Below are 22716 nucleotides of genomic sequence, written 5' to 3'. Positions count from 1 at the left end.
ACAGAGAAACACTAAGCAGTATGAGTGCTCTGATGATGGGGAGAGTGCAGAGAAATGGTATTTTAGGAAATAATTAGGAGACATAATTAGGAGATTGCTGGAGGGAGAGCAAATTGGTACAATCTGGGGTACAGAATAATTGAATGACACAGAGTAAGACCTGATGTCATGGCTGGGGAACTGATAGAAATATCCTGTATCTTGATTGTGGCAGTGGTTTCGTGTGTGTATAGCTGTCAAAACCTATTGGATTATATTAAATGTCTGTGTTTCTTTTTAAGATTTTATTTATTTTCAGAGAGGGGAAGGGAGAAAGAAAGAGAGGGAGAGAAACATTAATGCATGGTTACCTCTCAAATGCCCCCTACTGGGGATTGGCCTGCAATCCAGGCATGTGCCCTGACTGGGAATCAAACTGGCGACCATTTGGTTCACAGTCCAGCGCTCAATCCACTAAGCCACTCCCTCCAGGGCAAACGCCTATGTTTCTTAAATGTAAGTTATTCCTTGATGTTTTGATATATTGATATATATTCATTTGATCCAGTCATTCTAATTCTAGGAAAAAAATCAGACAAGTTTATAGAAACTATTAGAAGATGTTCTTCACAGTATAGCTGACAACTACAAAGCAAAATGGACTTAACTGTTTACAAATTGAAAAACGGTTAGATTTTCATATATCAATTGGAACAACAACACACTAAACTATGAAAATTGTGTTTCAAAATATTTAAAACATAAGCAATTGCTCAAAATATAATGGGATAGGAACTGTGGGAAAAGGGGGTAGCTAAAAGTATTTACAATATGGCACCAATTTTATTAGAAAATTACGTAAGTACCGGAATATAATGAAATTGAAATATCTCATAGTGTTCACGCTCATGAGTTATATTCCTGTGTGGTAGGATTACTAGGGATTTTGGAAAAGTTATTCATTTGAGGAAAATAATTGAGTGGTCAGATAAAAATTACACGTGCCAGAGAGAAGCAGAAACAATGTCCACCAGAACACTATGGCATTACCAGAATCACGCAGACCTCAATCCCCTCTCCCTTCCATGTACTTTTTTGCACACGCAGCAACATCGACCCCCAAGCAAATGAAGAGCGTCACTCTCTGGGGGCAGTACAGACTCATGCAGATGCAATCCAGGGTTCAACATTTTGTCATTGGGCTAGCCTCTCTGAAGACTTCCAACCTCTTGCCAGCAACTCTCCTTTAGATTTCACAAATTGCCTACCAGATTCTAGCCAATGGTTCTCTGAAAGTTCATCTCTAGTTACATACGTGCACACACAGCCTTTTCTAGATGTATATAGGAGCTGTGAATTTGTGTGAAGATTTCTAGCCCTGAAATACTAAAATTCGATGACTCTACTTAACTCTTTAATAGTCTTGAAATTTTTATCTTGCCTTATGAACTATGGTGTAAACACTGTAAGGGCAGGGATTGGCTTCCTGGGTCTGCATCCTTGACCACATGGGGCAATCATACTTAAGACGGTTTAATTACATGAGGGTAGCTCATAGATATTTCCTATTGCAGCATGACCATCCTTAACCTGAAAACAAATTGACTTAACTCTGCAGTAGCTGGCTTGACTTCTCCCCACAAGTCATCAGCATTAAGATTAAATGTTAGTATGACAGTTTAGCCAAACCAGATGTGAACTGTGCAACTCTTTCCATGGCCGGGACATAGGTTTAAATATGTTTAAATATGCATCCTTCACACGTATCTTTATTGAATGATTACAGATGGCACGTGATAGAGTATCCATGCTCTGATAGACTGAGGTCATTGATTTGTTAGGTTTGTAGGTGTGGACACTCCGAATTCTGCTCAGCATCCCCCAAGTCCTGAAACACAATTCTAAAGGGGTGTGAAAATGGTATTTCCCTGTTTACTTTTCCTCTTGGCCGATGAGGATTCTTTCTGGGAGGTAAACATGGAGACTTTTCAGGAGTGAGGTTTAGCCTTTATAGATATTTTTTCAATAAAGTAGATTTTCAACACTCCTTCAAAACTAAGTAGCAAAAATAAAAGCCATGGGCTTTCTTTAGAAACATATGAGCCATAACCATCACACTTCTGGTGGACATAAATTGATTCCGAATTTTATAAAAGTGATGATTATTTGTACAAAAATGTTGAGAGTCAGGAGATGTGGGAAAGTGGAATATGAAGTTGGATTGATTTGTATTTTCTTCCATTTGACTTGGACTACTGGGTGACTCTCCAGCTGTCTCCTCCTACTTCTTTTCTGCTCTGTTTGGAGTATTTGTAAAGGCCAACAAGTCAAGGAGTCGAGCCAAGGCAACAGCTAGGCAGGTGCTTCTGCCAGGCTAGAGTGGCAACTGGGGCAGAAGGTGCAAGCAAGCCAGACTCTGAGCACATGAGGTGGCTGCAAGTCTGGAGACACAGGTGAGGCAGGCAGCCCAGGGAAAGATGATGGTGTTGGAGGTGATGACAGGAGTGAGGGCCACAGCCAGACATAGCCCAGGGGTCTCCACGTTGGAATATGGATCTCACAGGCTGGGACTTAGTGTCCTGGAAACTTCCTGTTTAATCGTCAATGAAATGTCCATTTCACATTGAACAATAGATCTTACACAGCCATAGTCATGGAGAAACACTTATGTTCAAGACTAGAGAACTCCAAAACTGCCTTCAACGGCAGTGTGGTCAGCCCTAGAGACAGTGGGGTATTTAGCTGACCGGAAAAGGCCCAGAAAGTCAGGCAGCCCCTCTGTACCCTTTGGGGGCCTCCACAAAGTAGTGGTGAATATTCTGGAAAAAATGGAGAACCAATGCAGAAAAGGAAAAGACCTGGAAGTAGACTCGATTTTCCTAACACAATAATTCCTGCATATTGTTGGGTCTTTTGATCCAGAGCCTCCAACTAATTCTCTTTGTAGTTCATTATTTACTTAAATAGCACTTTTATGCCATAAGAAATGAGTCTGAATTGGTTTGAGCCCAGTTACATAACCCAGGGAATTGGGCAAAGGACCAAATGTCACAACCCCTGACCCGAACAGGGCCATGAGTTGTCCATCATGTCCCCACCACCTCTACACCTCCCATCTGTTCTAGTGATGGTTTCAGGAGAGTTTCTCACAAAACTTTACTTTTTTTCTTTTTCAAAAAACTGTTTAGATGCTGCAGCCATGAATTCTCTTTTGAAAGCTTTTATTGTCCCAGCTCAGGCAATAGATAACAGAAGTGACAACAAACAGAAAAGACATTGTTCCTATCCAACTGGAACTTTGGGGAGAGAAAAATACATGAAACATCCAAAATATATTTCTGACATTTAAAGCATTATATAATCAATTCTAAATCGTGTGGTATTGGTAAGCAATAGAGGCACATTAAGAAAGTGGTAAAGCTAGTGAATGGGTAGGTGGGGAAAATCTATCTATAAATGTACATGAGTAGGAAATAGGATATGAGTCTTTGCTTTCCCTGAACCACCAGGTCTTGAACTGTTAAAAGAGCAGAACACCTTGAAGTCTTAATATCTGTCATTGCAGGAAGTATTATATGTCCACTAAGTTTCAGTAAAATTTAAACTTAAATAGTTTTGTCTCAGTTGGGAAGATTAGCAGTTTTTAGTTTAATAGCAAGATACTGATGTTCTGGGAGAACAGATTTTGAGAAAGATAACAATAACATTGTTGTTGTTATAGTTTATACTTAGTAGGAATTTATTGTATACCAGGCCCTTTTTAAGCTTTTTAGATATTTCATTTAACCCTTTTAACAGTCCTATGAGGTAGATACTATTGTTATGTCTGCTTTGGAAAGAATGGCATTTCCAGGTGAGGATACTGACATTAGGGAGGATTCAGAACTTCCGCAGGTCAAAAAGCTGGTCACTGGCAGCGCCAACACCCAAACCCGCCCGGCTCATCTCCCACACCCCTTGCTCTAGGCCGTCACCTGCCACTGCCTCTCCACGGAAGGAGCAAAACCAGAAAGAGGAAGGTCTGGGAGAGGCAGGGTATAGTTCATAAGGCCTAAGGTTCTAGGAAATTTTATTTGGCTAAATTCTTAAGAGCCCAGTGTTTCTAGAAAGCTTAGAAATTCTGTTGCAATGATGTTCATTGACATTGTAGATATGCTATTTTGTTTATTTTTTCTGGGAGAAAGACTTTAATAGTCGAAATGACTAAAACCGACTGCTTCAATAAAGTGTTCCAAAGACTCTCTCTGGTTAACAGTAAAGCCGTTTGTTTTCGTCATGTCAACAACTTCGGCTTTCCTAAGGGTTTTAATGACTCGCGGAATGGAATTTAAGAAAGCAAACAACCTGGAGAAAAAATGCTTATTTTTCTAATAAGGCAGAGCCAAAATAGGAATCCTTTCCAGTCCAGCTGCTGCAGAGTCTTAAACATTCTTAGAATGTTTAGGACAAAGGGGTGATTAAGAAGCACTTTTTAAAAAACTTTTTGAGGGTTCTATCACCATTATTCTAATTGTTTAGATAAAAAAAATATATTGTAATGTATTCACTGTCAAAATTATAATGAGTTGACATTCGGTAACATTTATTTTTAAAGTTATTTATTGAAATATATAATCTACTAGAACTAAATGATGACCAGGTAATAAAATCAATTTAATATTAAGTCAGTTTTGTCAGTCTGTTAAAGAGAATTATTGCCTTTCAAATATTTTCACAAAGCCCTCTTTTACTTATGAATACCATTGAGATGATATGATTAAAGGCTGTGAATATCAATAAGCCTGAAAACATCCCTTGCTAATGTTGAGGCTCATATTTTTTCTCTTAAAAATTCTAACATTCTTAAACTGTTTGCCCTGTTGATCTTTCGTGTCTGTAGATGCAAGCTCCTGTGTGCATGGGTTGGCGGAGGGGGGAGTTCCGCAACAGTTGTGGACATAATGTATTCACTGCTGCTGCAAGGTATAAGCTCAGATGTCAGCTGATTTCTACTATCTGACAGTATATGTATTTATTGCACATTAGGAAAAATAGGCATTCATATATCTAACCAGTCAGGAGATGAGCCAATGAATGGAACAGGAAACTGATTCCCTCCTAAGCTTTCTAAGTTCACACAAAGGATGATGGGCTCAGTTGCAACCATTGACTTATTAAAGAATTGGACCTAAATACCTCAAGAAATACACAGAGAGCAGGATGGTCTATAAGCCTTCAGCCAAAAAGTGAAAGAATTGGGGCTTATGTCTAGTACTGATTTTGGACAACCAGTCATGGTGGCCAGAAACACAGGCTGAGGATTGTCAGGCTAAGCCCAGCTGTGACCACTGCCATTGACTACAGAGAGGGGGATTGGTGGCACATCCCACGATGTGTCACTCCTGGCCAGGGCACCCCAGAATTTAACAGCCAGAGGGATTCCATATCCCACCCTCAGCCCATCCCCACCATGTCCAGCATCTCCCCACTCTCTGCTGATTTGAACTCTGTGGGATAAAAAGAGAAGGAAGGAGACAAGCCATTCGGCTCTGGAGAGCTTCACAGCACTAGAAGAGGAAAGTGGGGTTCAATCTGCCCCAAGAGTGATTGAAGGTGAGTGAAAGAGCTGGGCAGCTTTCACTCACCTTCACTTCCAGCCAACAGCTCAGGCCCTCATTTTGTCCCAAGTAAACTCAGGACATGATGGCCGAGCTAAGTAGAATGAGGTTAGGATTGGCTCTTTTTTGGTAGAGATGGGATGAAAGTTTTCTAGGAGGACATGCTAATTCCTGTTCACATGTTCCACAGCCTTTGAGGTTCAACCACGTCCTCTCCTTGAGCCCAAAGCAAAAAGAGGTCACACGCACACTAGCATTGTCTTTACAATCCCTTGCCATTCAGATTACCTCGTACATCTTGCCTGCTGGGGCCAGAGGGGACACCAGTACTTACTGGGAAAGGTAATGACTTCATACGGGTCTTATTTTTAAAAACCTGCTCTTTTAGGTGACATTCAGTAGATCCACTTTGTAATGTATGAGAGGAAGTTGGCGAGTGAAGACAAGAAAAAAGGAGAAGCAGAACCACAGAGCTAGCAAAGACTTGAAATAAGCAGCCTTTTGCCAAGGCCTGAAACCTTGGCCACCTTACATGATTGGCTCAGAAATTGTCAGTGGTTTTCTCTTTTCTCCAAAAGAACTGACAGGGCGGGGGGAGCATTTTAAAACCGAACCCAGGACTCCTAAGTTCTCTGTGTAAGAACCCACATTTCCCACAGAAACTCAAGAGATGAGTTAGTGAGGGACTCAGTTCCTTAGACTCAGGGCTGCAGGATTGCAGACAGACCGGCCAGGGGGCTACCTCAGCGCAGACCAAGTAAATAAACCATTTGGTGAAAGCCATTAGAGAGCGAATGTTGCTGGAAAGTCATAAATCAGCCGGCCTGTCTATGTAGGGTTTTGCTAGATTGGAGGAGCAGTTTGGAATTTTAAAAAAATTTTTTCATGTGTGAGTTGAAGACAATTTCTATGACATCACTAACCAGTCTCTATTATTATATCAAAATAAAAATGTAGATTATGGTATGGATTGAATGCCAGTCCACTTACTCAGTTTTATGCAGTCAAGTTGTTTCTAGAATATCATGAAACTTCATTTCATGCCCCAATAAAGCTGAAATGTAATGGGTTAGAGCTCTTCTGTTTGTTGACTTTTCGCCTTCAAATATCTTTGATTTTTTTCCATCCTTTGAACAGATTTTTAAAGAATGTCTTGAATGTCCTTCAAATCATCCTTTTCCTCTGTCCCCTCCCTGACCTGTCTTTACACTCTTTCTAAAGTGAACCAATCCCCAGTAGAACCTAATGATTTGCTATGCTGTACTATAAGCATATTTTTTAAATAGTAGCACCTCTTTCCTGGTTGCTTTCTAAGCCGCAGCATGGTCTTCCCAGCATCGGGAGACTCTTCTTACATAACTCCTTACCCCATCTTCTCTAAAAGGAAGGTGGTGCACAACGGCACACTTTCTGGCTTGCGTGGCATAAAAATTTTCCTGGCAATCTGTCCTCTCCCTGCATCTCCCTGCAGGTTTCTGCAGCTTCTCACAGCCATTGGCCATGAACATTCATCTCAAGACATCACCCTCAAAAGCCTTCCCGTATAACCTGTTGTTGACGTGGTGGTGCCCCTCCCCTTTTTCTTTCATATGTCAAAAGGGTAAAAGAGCTTAATGTTTCTCATCGGAGGAAGCTAAACTTCTATTCCACTTTAATAAAACACCCCTCCTCCATTTCTATTTTTTATTCTGCCTTAATAAAAATAAAAAGCACCCCTCCCCCTATTTCTTTTTAATAGCAACTGCTCCAACGGCAATTACCATGTACATGTCTTCTCTTAGAAACTTGCAATTTCTATTGCCCTCCGATCTTTCGTTGGCAAGTTCCAGTACCAAAAACAAGTTTATACGACAACCAAACCTTTCAAAGTGTATCATGAAAGAAACTTTGATTTTGATGCCCAGATTACATTCGTAAATGTTAGTGTACCTGTAACGTGTTTACAGCACTTACATGTGCATATGAAACATTTACCGCTGCTCCCAAAAGTAATAGTCATGGCACCTGGGTGTGGCTGGCTGCTGGTCGTGGCGTCTACTGGCATTGGCTTATCAATTTTGAACTTTCTGCAAGTAAACAAATGGGCCTCTCATAAACCTGGACAGATTGTGATTTCATCTCGTTATTCTTTCTTATGGTTTTTGATTAAAGCACAGCAATTTGGACGTGCTCCTAGATAGACACAGTGTCTTACAGAGTGTGCGTGCAGCTGACAATCACCTGACAGGGAGAGAAGGAGGAGGAGACGGGGCTGTTAAACTATAACCTCCTAAGACCTGGTACTACCAACATAGTGTAGGTGCCAGAGAAAGTAAATCTTAATTTTAAAGTAGCATTACGAACCCGCCCGGAGGAAGTGACAGCATCCTTGGAACTTCATTTCACACTTTCCTGACTTGGGAATGGTTATTTTGAGTAGCACCTCTTAATAACTTAACTTCTTAATGCCTGGGCAAGAGGTTAAATATCTCACTTATCTACATGTTTGGACTCCATGAACAGCTACTTCACTCAAAGCTCTTCAAGGGTTTATCAAAATCATGTCTGACATTCCAGAGACAACATTCAGGTTGCTGGTTCTTGGGATTTACCTTTGGTTCACCCATCAAGGCTGATCATTGTGATAAATATAATACCCAAACAACAGGAACAATGAGATAAACTATACTCTATTTTTAAAAATGTATCTAGCATGAACTATAACAAAAAGGAAAACCCAGGCTCTGTGGTAGCCAGTACTGAGCACCCCATTTATAGATACAGGAAATAGGAACCATTTAATCACTGTCATGGTTGTCATCACGTGGTATAATTCACTAAAATGTTTTGTGCACTAAAAGTTTTACAAGCCACCAGATCCCCATATTGAGTGCAGTACTGTAGGCAGCACATACAGGATCTTCAAAAGCCCTGTGCAGGGTGAAGATTGAGTAAATTAGGTTAAAGTTAGGTTACATCCTACCTTTAAAGAACATCCTAGCATTAAAGAACATGCCTTCAAATTTAGGAAAGTTGTATTACACATATTTCAAGACCTCTGGCAAAAGGAAGCAATATTGTCTTAAAGCTGTCAGAACTGAAAACCTTATCAGGTATGCACAGAAAAGACACCACTCAGTACCAAAAGTTGTCATTTATCTTAGGGAGACGAGCAGAAAGGCACATGGTCACTTATAAATGACGATGTTTATCTCATATTATCTAGAGTCGTAGAAACTGAAAAACAGCTCAGTTATCTCATGGTAGCAAATGGGCTTGTGACCTGCCAGGTAGCCATCAGATAGAACACTTTAACACACATCGCAAAACATGACTTGGGATGATTAATGCTGTAGGAAAATGCTTGCCATCAGTTAAGTTTTAAAAGAATATAAAATTGAACAGTATAGCGAGATCTTATTTTTATAATTCACATACATAAATAAGAAAAAAACTAGAAGGAAATACATTACTACAGTAATGAATGTGGCTTGATTTAAAGTCACTTTATCTTCTTAATCTTCCCCCCAAATTACCATCTATATGTGTGTGTCTATATGGTATGTACATATTTATGTGTATCATAACCAGAAAAAATGTTTAAGTTGTCAAGTTATTTTGCTAAGGATTAAGACTTAAAGCCAAAAGGTCATGAGCTGCCCAAGAGCTTTGCAGTGACCCTGTGCGTGACTAGACAAGTAGCTCAAATGACCTGAGACCCTGGAGAAAATAAAAATAGAACAACAGAGGAAAATGGGTCAAAGAACTGTCCTGTGGGCATGTCACCATCTGTGAAGTGCCCAACGTGACTGTAGGTGTCAGCAGTTGGCTTTCCCATCGTCAGGGCTAGATTTAGAGAGTGCAGTGTGATTCCAGGAGAGGGCCCCTTCCCCGTCGAAAGAGGTGCATGTGTGTGTGTGTGTGGGGGGGGGTCTGTCTGGCTGTCTGTCTGTAAGAGAAGTGGCCTCGGCCTGCTAACACAATTCAGGCTATGAGGAATAGAAAGAAGAAGAATCTTGCATATAAAGTAAAAGCAAAGCTCATGAGATTGTCAGATGCCAAAGAAATTTGGACAGAACCACTGGACCGATCCCCGGATCTTCTGTGTTCGAATCAATGCATTTGATCAAGATGTCCTCATCAGTTATTGGTAAGGGCCTCCATAATATGGTTCCAAATAAAGTAACAAATATATGAAGAGTAACAAAAATGCATTTCTCAATAATGACTTCAAATTTAAAAGACATGTACTTCCAACAAAACATGCATTTTATTAAAAACGCCACCAAAGTTTTCCAGTTCGTTTTTTTTTTTTTTTCAGAAGTAGATCTTTGCAGACACAAGTGTTTGGCTCAATGGTTGCAGTGGCGAAGCCAGATCTCATGCCCAAGCCCATACTGTGACGGCGAAGTGCAGCCAGGGAAAGTGTGTGTGTGTAATGAGGGTGGCATTTGTTTTCAAAGACATAGAGCAGCCTTTTGAAGATTTGCGTCACGATGCCAAAGTTGGGGAGCAAAGAAATGGGAGCATATGGCTCTGTGGCCAGTGAACCAGGGCAGCAGGGAAAGCCGGAGAGCTGGGTGGAGCAGAACACAGCGAGCCGGTCCCTCCCAACACAGGAGTGTCTGAACAGCAGCGGATGAGCTCTGGCGCCTCTTCACACCCTGCTGGCAAACGGCAGTGATAGGAGGCTGGTCATTCTCACACTGAATTCTAAGTTAGGACCCCAGTGTGGCTGGACAGCTCCTGCACCGGAATCAGCCAGTTAAAAAGGCAGATTCCAGAGCACTGTCATGTCAGGTGCCTAGGTGATTTGTTTGTTGCATTCAGTTTGTCTGGCAAAGTGTCCACTTGGCCCTACTGAAGGGCCCAGAAGGTGGCCCTTGATACCCACACCTTTGTGGTCTGTGCCCCTTCTCTAATGTTCCCCTAGGAGAGAAGCCCTGCCTGGACTGAAAGGAAGCCCAGATGATGCATTGCCTGGGAAGTGATTGGAGAGATCATGCATTTTTCTCTTTACTGTTCACACTTCCCCTTTAAGGAGGAAGCCTGTGCTTGCAGCTCTTAGCAGTTCTCTTATTCCCTGGAATCATGCTTGGTGCTCAATGCAGAACCGGGGATTGAGCAAGGGGAGGCCAGGCAAGAAAATATCTAATTTGCCCTGGCTGATGTAGCTCAGTGGAGTGAGCGCGAGCCTGCAAATCAAAGGATCGCTGTTCGATTCCCAGTCAGGGCACATGCCTGGGTTACAGGCCAGTTGGGAACTGTCAGGGGACACACCAGAGGCAACCATACATTGATAGTTCTCTCCCTCTCTCTCTTTCTCTTCCCCTCTCTCTAAAAATGAATAAATAAAATCTTTAAAAAAATAAAATATCTAATTTTACCACCCCCAACCCCCAGCAGTTTGGGCACTGAGGGTAGTAGCGTGCAGTTAGATTGCCCAGGCAGTAACTTGGAAGCTCCTTCAGTGGGGGACCCTCACCTCAAGATTTGATGATGTTAGGATCTGCCTGTGCAGGGTTTCTGGGAAATGCATGCCTCCTTACAGGGCTGGTTGCTGGCTTCCCTTCCAAAGGGGGCAGTGCCTTGGGCTTTGTGGGCCCTCCTGACCTACCCCACACGGGTCAATCACTTTCCCCCTGGTTCTTTATGTCCTGTTTATGCTTCCAAAAATCAAAGCGAATTGGGAGCATTATAAAGGCTTCATTTTCTTGCATCAAAGGAGCCTAGCACTTTCAGGCATTTAAAAAAAAAAAGTAAATCCTGTACCTTTCACTTGGCTACACAGAGAAAAGGTTCTCTTGAAATTCAAAGTGAGCTTGATTTTTAAATTATATATATTTCCAGATCTGAAAAGAAGATTGCAAAAAAGAGGAGGGAAATACCTCTGTTTACTTTACCAACCCCAAGCACCGAATTAGCCATGAAGTGCTTTTTGTCCTTCCCCCGCTAACTGCCATACCTCCAAGAAGCTGGTCTGAATATGCCATCGATCATCCAGGGGCAAATCAACACTGGCCCTTTCAGCCCTGCATGTCGCTGTGGGCCACAGTGACACACATTCATTTCCGGGGACAGCCACTGCCGGGGAGCGACATGTGTTTGAACTGTGTGGCCTCCCTGCATAATCCAGGAAACGAGCGCGCTCTATGTGCGACAGCATTGTGTTCGCACGGTTTGGGGAGCAGCCAGCATGGTGTGGGGCTCCGCAGGAGTGGTCGGGAGATGCTTACGGACGCACTCCGCCTTCTGCACCTTCTCTCGTGCCCCAGCCCCACCCCACCTGACCTTGGCTATCATCCCACCTGTCACCTGAGAAAGTATGCCTCATCCCTTGTGTGCTAGAAATTTCTGGATGTAACCTAACCCAAGATTAGTAAACCACAGGTTTTCAGACCGAGTGATTTTTAAAACAACAGGGCCTCTGCGTTGATCACCACTCAGCACCCCTGAAGCTGAAGAGTTGATGCCTATTGTTGGACGATGCTTTTTTTTTTTTCTGCTGTAAACTTTGGCCCCATTTCTGGTTGTTATTCAACTTGTATTCATTTCTTGCACATAATCTCTGCTGGACCAAGTTCAAACAAGCCCCGATTGGTGGGGGCAGAAGGCTTTGGTCCGTGTGGAGTGTGCATTCACTTAGATCAAGGGGAGGAATGCCAAAGCCAGCCCAGCATCAGCAGAGACTGCAGGCCGGTGCTGAGGTTTTGTTATTTTGCATATGGTTAACCATCTCCAAGGTCGTAAAGTGGGGCCTCTGTCCTCCAGTGCAGCAGCTGGGTTTACACAGTATTTCCAGGCTGTTTACTTTGACCCAGGGCCAGGGCTACATCGTTTTTCCATTATGCACGTTGGACAGATGAAGAGAGGTGGGAAGGGGGACTTCATGGGGCAGGTCTGTGATTTCCTTTTTATTTACATTAAAGGGACTTTGAAGAGTTCTGAAAATTATAACCCAGTACCTATATAAGGCCCGCGCCACAGAGTTAGAAGGAGTTACCTCTTTAGCAAAAATGTTCAGATCTTGGGCAGTAAAACGAACTTTGTTCATGGCCTCCACTTGAGACCATGCTGGGAGCATTATGCTTGTCACTGCTCAATCTTGCATACAAACTGCTTACTGGTAAATGGTATTTACCCCCGCATTCAGAAGTTGGACTCCCAGTGTTTGCTCGGAGCACCTTAGGGGAAGCACTGGGAATCAGAGCCTGCACACCTTCCACTGGCAAGTGCACTGTGTGCAGACGGGTGTACTTGGCACCGAGTAAAGGTGTGTCCCCAAGGTCGCCCTAGAACTCTTCCTTCGTAGTCTGTTCCCCAAGATGCCTGTCTCCAGAGGATAGTACCGATGTCCTGGCCTCAGTTCTTCCACCAGGGAGCGTTCAAGACCGGCTGAAGAACCGCAGTTTAAATGGCATCCCCTGCAAAGCCCTTGGCACTTGGGTCTCGTGCCCGGGACCTGAGTGAATGTGTTACTTCTTAGTAAAATATGTTCTTTTGCTTTAGCAGCACTTTAAAATGATGGCAAACTAAGTAATTGAGCAGTATTAATGGGTTATACAGATACCTTTTTGCCTCTGCCTTGTTTAGATTTCCTTAGTTAATGGCTGTAGTAAATAACACAGGTGGCATAAATTCTCTACCTACCAGGTTGCAGTGTATCATATGTCTTTCTACATAGGTATTCGTATTTGTGGCAAATGTCCCTTATCACAGTATGTCTTAAGCTTTGCTACACATGTGTAAGTGACCTGTTGCCGTAACACAGGGTTCTCCAGTTAAGCAGTTAAGCAAATACCACTGCCTGTCTACAATAACCTATGATCCTAAACTCCTATATCAGCGTCTCTTAAATAAATTTAATTCCTAGAAATGGAAAGGTTGTTCAGGGAGCACCCTCACCTATGCAAAGAATTTAGAAAAACAAGATATGTACAGACAAGACCAAAGTTGCCCTTTGGGTTAATCCAGTCTTACAGATGGATTTAACACACAGGTTTCAGGTCAACAGACTGTTACGGAGGGTTGCTAGGTGCCAGGAGCTGGGTGCTGGGGAACGAAAACTGAATAAGACACAGTCCCTTTCAGCCTAGAAACATTTTTGCTGGCTTGCAGTTTTTTCACCAGATCCTCCCAGGCTTACCAAGCATTCCCCTGACTTAGAACACTCGGACCCTTCTTTTCAACCAATCCCCTTACTGCCAGAACACACACAGGGGCAGGGGAGGTGGGCGGGTATAGATTTCCACTCAATTTGTGCCCAAATGGTGCTAGGCTGGGAATCAGAGCACCCACTGTCTAGTCAGGACTGTCCCATACAGGTCATGCAACCTCGAACCAGTCTGATGACCTCTCAGCCTCTTGGTAACTGTAGGTAAAATGGGTGGCCTTGAAGACTGTGAGAGATCATCGGTGTGGGGGGTGAAAACACATCAGTCCAGGGAGCTCTATGCAAATGAAGGGCTCTGTGCAGAATATGCTATTCTGGGGATGGGGGGTGGGGGGACAATGAGCTGTTTCGACCACTCTCTATGAAGCTTTAATAATGCAGAAAACTGACCCAACTCAGCAGTTACCCACTGATCTATTTTTTCTCTACCATCACTGGGTGACTAATTACAGATTTTTTTGTAGTTGGGGGGTCAAAGATATAAAAAGGATCTCCATCCAGGGCCACAGTGACGGTGGGGCCTCTGCTCCTCGGGGAGAGTACAGAGCCTGGAAGCCTCCAAGAGTCTGTCCACACACCTGTCTACACACTGTCCTGCCTCTGAAGCTGCCTTGGGATGGGTCTGTGTGGAAAAACCATCTTTCCTTTGCTATTCAAGTAGACAGATCAGAGGTTGGTTTTTTTATGTGTTTGCCTGCCTTCCCTTCTGATCATTTCATAGCTCAAAACCAGTATGCCTGCTTTGAGGCGCTTTTCTGCAATTATTGTGAAAATAATTTAGGGTATTCTTTGGCCAGTTCCTAATGGTACATAAGAAAAATGAAATAAATTGAAAGCATCCTGAAATCACAGCTTCTCTTTGCCAATATGGGCGGATTAATTAAAGAACAGGGGCAGAAACACCGGACAGGCCAACACTCTCATCCCAAAAAGGCAACTGAACCACAGAGCTACACACTGGAATGAACAGACCCCAGGGGAGCCCAAATGTCAGGGTGGACCCCACATTCATGGGCCTCTTGGGAATTTTCTATTAAGCACATTTTGGTACTGTCTTTGTCCCCGCTTGGCTATATCGGCACCTCACAGACACAGCCAAGCCTTCTTTGGGTCTGACAACACTCTTTTCCTTCTGTTGGTTTCTTTCATTCATTCAACCAGCATGTACGGAGGGTACTGTGTTTCCCCAGGTGCTGCGCTGTGGACGTACAAAGATGAAGGGGTTATTAACCTTACCCTGAGCACTCTCAGCATAACAAGCTTCATGGAGAGAACAGCTAGATGAAACTGGTGAGGATGTTAAGAAAAAAAAACTAGGGAAATTTTTCAGAAGTTTGATAGTGTCTTAGAGGCCTCCTAAAAGTTTGTCACTGTTTGGTTAAAATATATAAACCTGCCCTGTCCTCTCAGACACACATGAACCACAGATCTATATGATCAAATAGTCAAACAGTAGTTATGAAAGACCCAGTGCCACACGGAGAACTTAAGACAAGCCCTTGAGTTTTGGTCTCCCCACGAGGGACTTCTGACGCCGAAGAGGAAATGTCGATGCTATCAAAACAGCCAGAGCGGAATGCCCTGTCCACCCCAAGGTGACGAGGTTGTGAAGAAGAGTTCTCCCCATACACCATGAGCCCCAGCCCACCATAAGCAAGCAACGTGAAGGGCGAAGAAACTGGGCTCAGCGGTCATGCTGTTTCAGACCCAGCTCCCTGCTTCCCCATGTACCAGCTGCGCGGTCTTGGGGAAGTTACTAAATTCCAGTATCCCACCTGTAGAATCGTTATAAGAAAGAGTAAATGCATGTTAGCTCTCTCACAGTCCTCAAGAATGCCTGTGATGATGAAGCTAATGCCCCATTCACTGCTTATACCTCCTGTGCCTACACCCAAAAGTTATTCAATACATATTTGCAAAAAAAAAATGGTGACATTGGACACACAAATGAGGTCTAATTAGAGCCTGAATTCTTACACAAAGCACTTACTTCCTGGTCTATGAAACCCAGAATTTCAAAACCTTTCAAGCAGGAGCACAAAGCTCACATTTATTTAGCAGCCAGGCAGGTAACATGACAGAATGAACTGGCATTTAGCGTCTGAGACAAAATGGAGAGAGCTGGCCTCTCTCAGGGGGACAGCCACACTCAGCTCCAGAAGACTATGGCCTCACTTTGAGAGAAGCCAGAAATCCAGACTTCCACGTGAGATATACCAAGTCTTAAAACAACGAAGTCCAATTCTTAAAAAATATCACACGGGCCAAATCACACACTCTGCCCGTCAAATCTCAGGCTGCATGCTTGCCATCCCTTCCTTAATGGAAGGAGCTCTGTTTTTGTCTCTTGGCTGTTGAACTGTGCACCAGTGGACGCAAGAGACATGAGCCCCTTGAACTCATGTCTCGGTTCCCACTAATTTCAGAAGAGGCTCATGGAGTGAGTGGTTACATTGTCGATGGTTACATTTTGCTGTATACGCTCACCTACCAGGGGCTACTTCCCTTCCCAGAGGATGCTAATAATAATAGATCTTTAAAGCATGATTGTTTTGTGGCTGAAATAACAACAGTCTCCAAAAAACACCCTAACAACTTCCTCTAGAACTGCTATTATAGCAATCTGGAGAGAGACTGGTTCCACAGTTCACATCATTTTGTTTTGTTTGGAGGGAAAAGTCCCACATTTTACAGAAGTACTTAGCAATGGAATGACTTTTCCATAGCACTGATTAGTGTACAGCAAGACACATAACCATATGTCTTTGAAATGTGGTTTTAAAAGTTGTCTACAAGCACTACAAGGCAAACTGCCCTCCAGTCTTTCCATATGAAGTTGACAATTTTCTACAGGCTCCCAAAAGCTCCACTGGTTATGACCCCATACTTAGTGAGTGAAAACCTCAACACAAATGCAAACCCAGGCTCAAATTCCAGCTCTGTTGTTTACTTCCTAGCTGTGTGACCTTGGGTAAGTCATTTAATCTCCCAGAACTCTTACCTCCCCATCTTCAAAAGAAGGGGTCATGACACCTCCCAGGGTTATTGAGAACATTAAGTAAAATAACACTCAGAAGGGCATAATCCAAACCCCTAAATGGTGCTCGCCATCCATGGTGAATCTGAATCTCTGTTCCTCCTGTCGCAAAAAAACGCTCCTCTTTCTAACCATGACTTGCCCTCTAGCAATATCATTAACCTTCCTATTAAATTCACCAGGTCTGTGAAAAACAAAAGGACCAAAAGACTATAATTATTTTAAATAAACTTTTGGTTTTGTGTCCACGATGGCCTGAAACCTGAGAGGTAGAGGATTGGGTGAGACCATCCAGAGAATAAGGAAGGGAGAAAGGCGGAAGTCCGGACCAGAATCCTGGAAAGTAGTTGCATTTGAGTCATGGGCAGCAACAGAGAGCTGGGTGCGGAGAATAGGAGACAGGGCAGGAGGCGATCAGAAGGAGACCAGGACAGCCAGGAAAATGGTGTTACAGACACCACAGAAGAGAGGATTTCAAAATGGAGCACGTGGCCAACAGTCTTGTGAGGTCATGCTAAGAAGCAGTGCAAGGCCTGAGAAATACAGACTGAACTATCAGCAAGGAAGCAAGAGTCATTTGAGTGGAATATTGAGGGAACACAAACCAGGTTTTGATGAGTTCAGTCATGTGTATAAGTAGAAATTTCATGATAACAAATCCATACAACTCTTTAAGAAGTTCAGCTGTGATAAAGAGGAGGGAAAAAAGATAAAATATGGAAGAGAACACAGAGACAAGAATGTTATTAAAGAAAGAAAAGACTTGCACACATCTGAATTTTGGTGAGGAGCCAGTTGAGGAGAGGTTGACCATAAAGAAAAGAGAAGGCAGATTGAGAGCAAGACAGAGAGAAAGAGGAGACAGATGGATGAAGCAAGAACTCAATATTCATGTAAAGCTAGAGCTTGGTGAAAAATTAGCTTTACTAAGAATCCTCTGAACTAGCTGTCACTGTCCCTTGGGTTTAAACAGGGAATTTAGGGAGGAGGCGAAGAAGAGGAAGGAGGACTGAGGTAACTGAAATACAATCCCTTGGGTATCTTTGCTATCTGAAAAAGGAATCTTTCAAAACTTTGTCTTATTGCCCCAAATGAAAATTTCCCCTTTACTCTTACCTAACAACCTGCTTGGATATGTAGAGTTGTCCAGCAAACACAGAGTTTGGTCTCCTACTGGTTGTTCTGACTAGTACTAGCAAGTAGCCAAAACACTCTTACCAGTATACTGAGGTGTTGTGTAAAATGTAGTTGAAAAGGCCACTTGGGATATCAAATATGAACTTTATTAGCTATCTCTCATTACCTTATGAAATTTGGATAGCATAAGTTAGTGTCAAGGGGTCACCAGAAATCACTTGAGGGAGAACATTACTAAGTTCAGATGCTGGCCATCACAAGAAGGCTGACTTTTCCCAAATTCTGTAGGTCTTGGGTCACATAATTACAAGTTCAAGCTAAATAAGCACTCAAGAAAAGTTTTCCTGGAATTGAGAAACTCACCACATCACGATGGTTGCATTGGTTTCCATCACTGACTTAAACAAATGGTCATAAAAGAACTCTTCACAATAATCAAAAGATAAAAAAAAACAGTGTCCACCAATGGATAAATGAATAAACAAGCTGTGCTATATACATACGATGGAATATTGCTCAGCCATAAAAAGGAACAGAGTACCGATGCATGCAACGACATGGATGAACTTTGGAAGCATTATGTTAGGAGAAAAAAGCCAGACACAAAAGGGCAAATATCCTATGATTCCACTTACACGGGGTACCTGGAATAGCCAGGGACACAGGTATCACTTACAGGAGGTACCATTCATAAGCAGAATGAAGAGTAGCTAGATAAGGGATATAGGGAGTCCACATTTAATGGGTACAGAGTTTCTGTGTGGAGTGACAGGAGAACTGTGGCAATAGTGGGGACAGTTGCCCAGAGTTATGAATGTAATTAATGCCACTGATATGGATACTTTAAGACAGTTGAAATTTTGTCATATAAATGTATATTACATTTATATACAACATATTTATGTTATTAAGCATTAGTATAACATTAAACAGATTTTAGCTATATATGTTACCACTATAACAAATAACCATTTAGAATGTACAGCAGTTCAAGTTGTATTTCAGGAATCTAACGGTCCTTCCCTTATTTTTATTGACAAATGCCCTCCTGGAGGAGTAGATGCAAAATGGATTTTGCATCAAGTTAAACTATCGTTAATAGATGTCAATATTTTACAATAAAAAAACCAAGATGATTAGAAAGTGGCAAGGCAGCTTTTTCTGTGCTTCCTTCTGAAAGCAACGCCCTTTACATATATAGCAGGAAATAAAAGATGAAAAATGGGTAGATTTAGCTGTTGAAGAGAATGTCTAACTTAAAGTTAATAACGGAATGGTGGTCCAACTGCTGCACTCTCGCCCCGTGAAAAGGATGCTGGGTAGTTTATGGTTGGCCAACTGATGGCGATATTTCACGGTGGTGAAGTCTTTCCAAGTCATGTTGGGAACGCATTTCGCCTTCCACTCCTTGACTGGTGAGTTTCTTTCTTTAGGAGCTGCGAGTTTTATGCAGGTCACACATGGCCTCGCCCGTAATCCTTTCCAGCTAAAGCGTCCTGTTCAACTCGGTTCTTTTCCAGAGCATAGGAAACTTGGAAACATGACTGTGACCGTGAGGAAAACCGTCCCCTCCCCCGAGGCCGTGCAGATTCTGTACCAGCGAATGAGGTACGAGTACGAGTTCTACCACTACGTCAAAGAGCAGTTCCACCTGCTGAAGCGCAAGTTCGGACTGAAGTCGCACGTCAGCCCGCCCCCTCGGAGGCCCCAGTTCTTCATTCCAAGTCCCCTGGAGACCGAGGAGCCCATTGGCGACGAGGAGCAGGATGACTCGAAGTGGCTCGAAGAGATTTATAAGAGGTGATGGTGCCAGCCCTGTGTTGCTTCCAATGGCTTTATCTCCCTTTTCCAGAAGTGTGTTTCTGTCTGTTCCTTTGGGGAAGGAAAATCCTGAAGGGACTCAGTTAATGCTCGGCTGCATTAAAAAGAACAAGACATTCCCACAGGTTGGGGTCATTGGGAGATGCCCGGTTTTGCGGGTTTTATTTGTTTAATTTTATTCTGTGTTTTTCCTGGCTCCTCGGGCCCTTCCCAGGTATGCTAAGATGACTCCATCACAAGGCATCTCGTCATAAAATAGCTTCATCCTCCCCCAATATAATGAGAGAAGGGGGGAGGGCAGAATATAGCCCATAGCCCAATAACTTATCATTTGTAAAAATGACTTGTAAAAATGTTACCTCAGTGGTAGGAAACACCCAGACTTGTGTATCTTGGTAGAAATACAAAACCACTTCAGAGACCAGGGAACCCACTCTAAAAGAAAAAGGTAAGACAGATGAGGACGTCCCCGGATTAGCATCCCTACCCACCCAGATAGAATCCTGCCTCTGGTCCATCCCAGGGGACACTTTCACCAAGAGTAGCATGCTTGCTATCTCTGAAGGAGTCAGCTTGTGCCACAGACACAGCCCCCACCAGTCCAGAGCCCCGAGGACCTTTCAAGGTCAAAGAACATGCCAAACTTTCCTGAGACATTCCAGGTCCAAGCACCATTCTGACTGATTTCAAAGTGGCACAGCAGGGAAAAGAATTGATTTGTCATGGGAGAAGGCGCATGGGCAAGGCCGGTCAGCTCTGGAGGTCGTGTGGCCTCAGAAAACAGTGTGGTCCCATCCTTTGCACCCAATATGAAATATTCTCTCTCGGCATTGTTTTAACTGGATACCCAGGAACCAATTTAGCTCTGACACTTAGCCCCTGGCAGACGTGCTAAGCCTGATTAGGCAATGCATCCACAGCCATCAGGCACACTCATGGCCAGGGGGGTCCCACAGTATCTGGGGTCTTGCACCATCTAGTCCCTTCAGAGGTGCCTATTTTGGGTTAAAAAAGGGGGAGGGGGTACTGGATTCTGTCCAGGCAGCAGGGAAACTAGGGTCTTATTTCTCATGGGAGCAGCTCACGCCTGAGAACCCTTACTAGGGTATCAAGAAGAGGAGAAGCAAGCGTTTCTGGATAAGAGACCGCTCGAGCTGTTTTAGGAGAAGGTGTCTGCCCCCAAAGTGCTCTGAGCAGATGTCGGGCAGTGTCATGTCTCCAAAATATCTCCTCCCCCCCTTACTCCCATCAGCCACCATCTATCCATGATGCCTGGATTCAATTATTAGAAACCTATCTCTCTGGATTCCAAAATGTTTTCCTCTTTAACTGCCCCTCCCCCTAAAAAATACATATACTCCTGGGAGAACAATACACAGCCAGCTGAGATTCAAGGGTGCAGGAGGTGGTGGCAGGCAGGACATGCGCCACAAATTTTGTCTTCTTCATTTTTTCTCCCCTAGAGCCAGCCTTTCAAGAGCAAAGTGTGAGTTGGGAATACTTAATAGTAAATAAGACTCTAACTTTACACAAGCTACACATTTTCTACTTTTCAGAAACCAACAAGTCTCTCTAGAGTTTTTTCTGCGTTCACTAAAGTTGGACGGTAGCCAAGATATAAAGCAAGTCATTTGGAACCTGTCAAGTGTGCACTAACGCTACTTTATCATGAGATGTACTGAGAAGGCTCCACCCCTCGGGAGTCCAGTGAAGGCTGGGACCACAGAGGCACAAAGTCCAGCATTTGGCCACTTGTGGCCTCCTTTCTGCCTCAGAGAACTGGGGCAGTAACATGATTAAGGGACATGTAGAATTGTGATCAATTCTAAGAGAAGAGGAAATGTCCTTGTCCCATTTAGAGAGACCAGGGCCCTACCATTCTAGATATACTTTAAAAAGCAACTCGAACAATAGTTACCGTAGTCAAAACAAGATCAAGAACCGCCACCTGGTATGTTGTGAGCCCTTTCTATGAAATTGCACAGAAAGAATGATACTTAGTTGACACATGTGCAGTCTCACTATCTAGAAACACAGTTGAGTTGGCTGAGAGTTCTCTGCTCTGGTCAGAATATTGGGACAATTGGTCATTTGACAAATGTACCTTATCTCTTAGCACAAGTTCACGTGAGTACTTCTACCTGTGTGTTCAACGGCACAATGGTCAGCAGTGGTCATTATACATCACAACAGAAGATGCTCACTGATGGACTTGTAGGGCCTTACTGTTATTTTGTCCCAACGAACAGCCTTTAGGTCCATAAAGGCAAAGCACTTCGTCAGTATCCTTAGCTAAGATGAAAACATTTCTTTGGCCCTGAGCCCAACACAGTTTGTACTTCATGAAATATATTGTACATTTTACATAGTTTAATTTAAAAAATACATTTTAAGCTGGTTGATCTTTGACTGCCTTATTTATTATAACCTTTCAGCACATTCCAAGGTTTTAGTTACTCAGGAAGGAGTTAATTAAAATGATTTTATTTTGGTCTGATGGATGTTTTTTAAAAGGAAAATTATTATTATGAACCTTCAGCCTACTTTCCTTGAGTGCCGTAAAAGTGCTTGTAAATTTTTTTTAAGAAGAAGGAAAAAAATGGTGTTTGACATTGATGGAAATTGAAAAATATATATGCAACTGAAATGAGCTGAGCTGAAATAAAAGCAATCTGTGTTTGAGATGAAGTGCTCCTTAAGTTATTCATTACCCGTGTAAATAAATGAATGTAAATAAGTTGAAAACGTTTTCCATTTTGTTGATACCTGGAACGAAAGTGCCTGCAGTTCCTCAACCTCCTTAATTGGCCAAGCTTTTTCCCTCAAGGTGTCATTTTTAGAAAGACGTATTTTTAAAAACCTATAAACTCTCATTCCTATAATCATATGACACTAAAAATTGAGCTAACCATTCATTCACCCAGTTATGTATGTAATTCCCCAGACAGCCGCTGACTTTATTGCTATGCCCACTGGTTGGTTAGGCTGCTTCA

At 42.9% G+C, this 22716-nt stretch overlaps 1 protein-coding gene across 1 annotated transcript in view; it reads left to right on the top strand.

Annotated features, from left to right (window-relative positions):
- Positions 1–22460, top strand: part of UST (uronyl 2-sulfotransferase) — a 266913-nt gene extending 244453 nt beyond the window's left edge. Inside the window, exon 8 of the mRNA XM_037034745.1 lies at positions 19423–22460. Within this exon, the coding sequence (XP_036890640.1) occupies positions 19423–19706 (284 nt within the window). The 3' untranslated portion in view covers positions 19707–22460. The remainder of the gene's footprint in view (positions 1–19422) is intronic.
- The last annotated feature ends 256 nt before the right edge of the window (positions 22461–22716 follow it).

The sequence above is a fragment of the Sturnira hondurensis genome, unplaced genomic scaffold (assembly GCF_014824575.4).
Source record: "Sturnira hondurensis isolate 20B ecotype Veracruz unplaced genomic scaffold, ASM1482457v3 Scaffold0022201, whole genome shotgun sequence".
Taxonomy (NCBI): domain Eukaryota; kingdom Metazoa; phylum Chordata; class Mammalia; order Chiroptera; family Phyllostomidae; genus Sturnira; species Sturnira hondurensis.
This window is presented reverse-complemented; position numbering and strand designations above follow the sequence as displayed.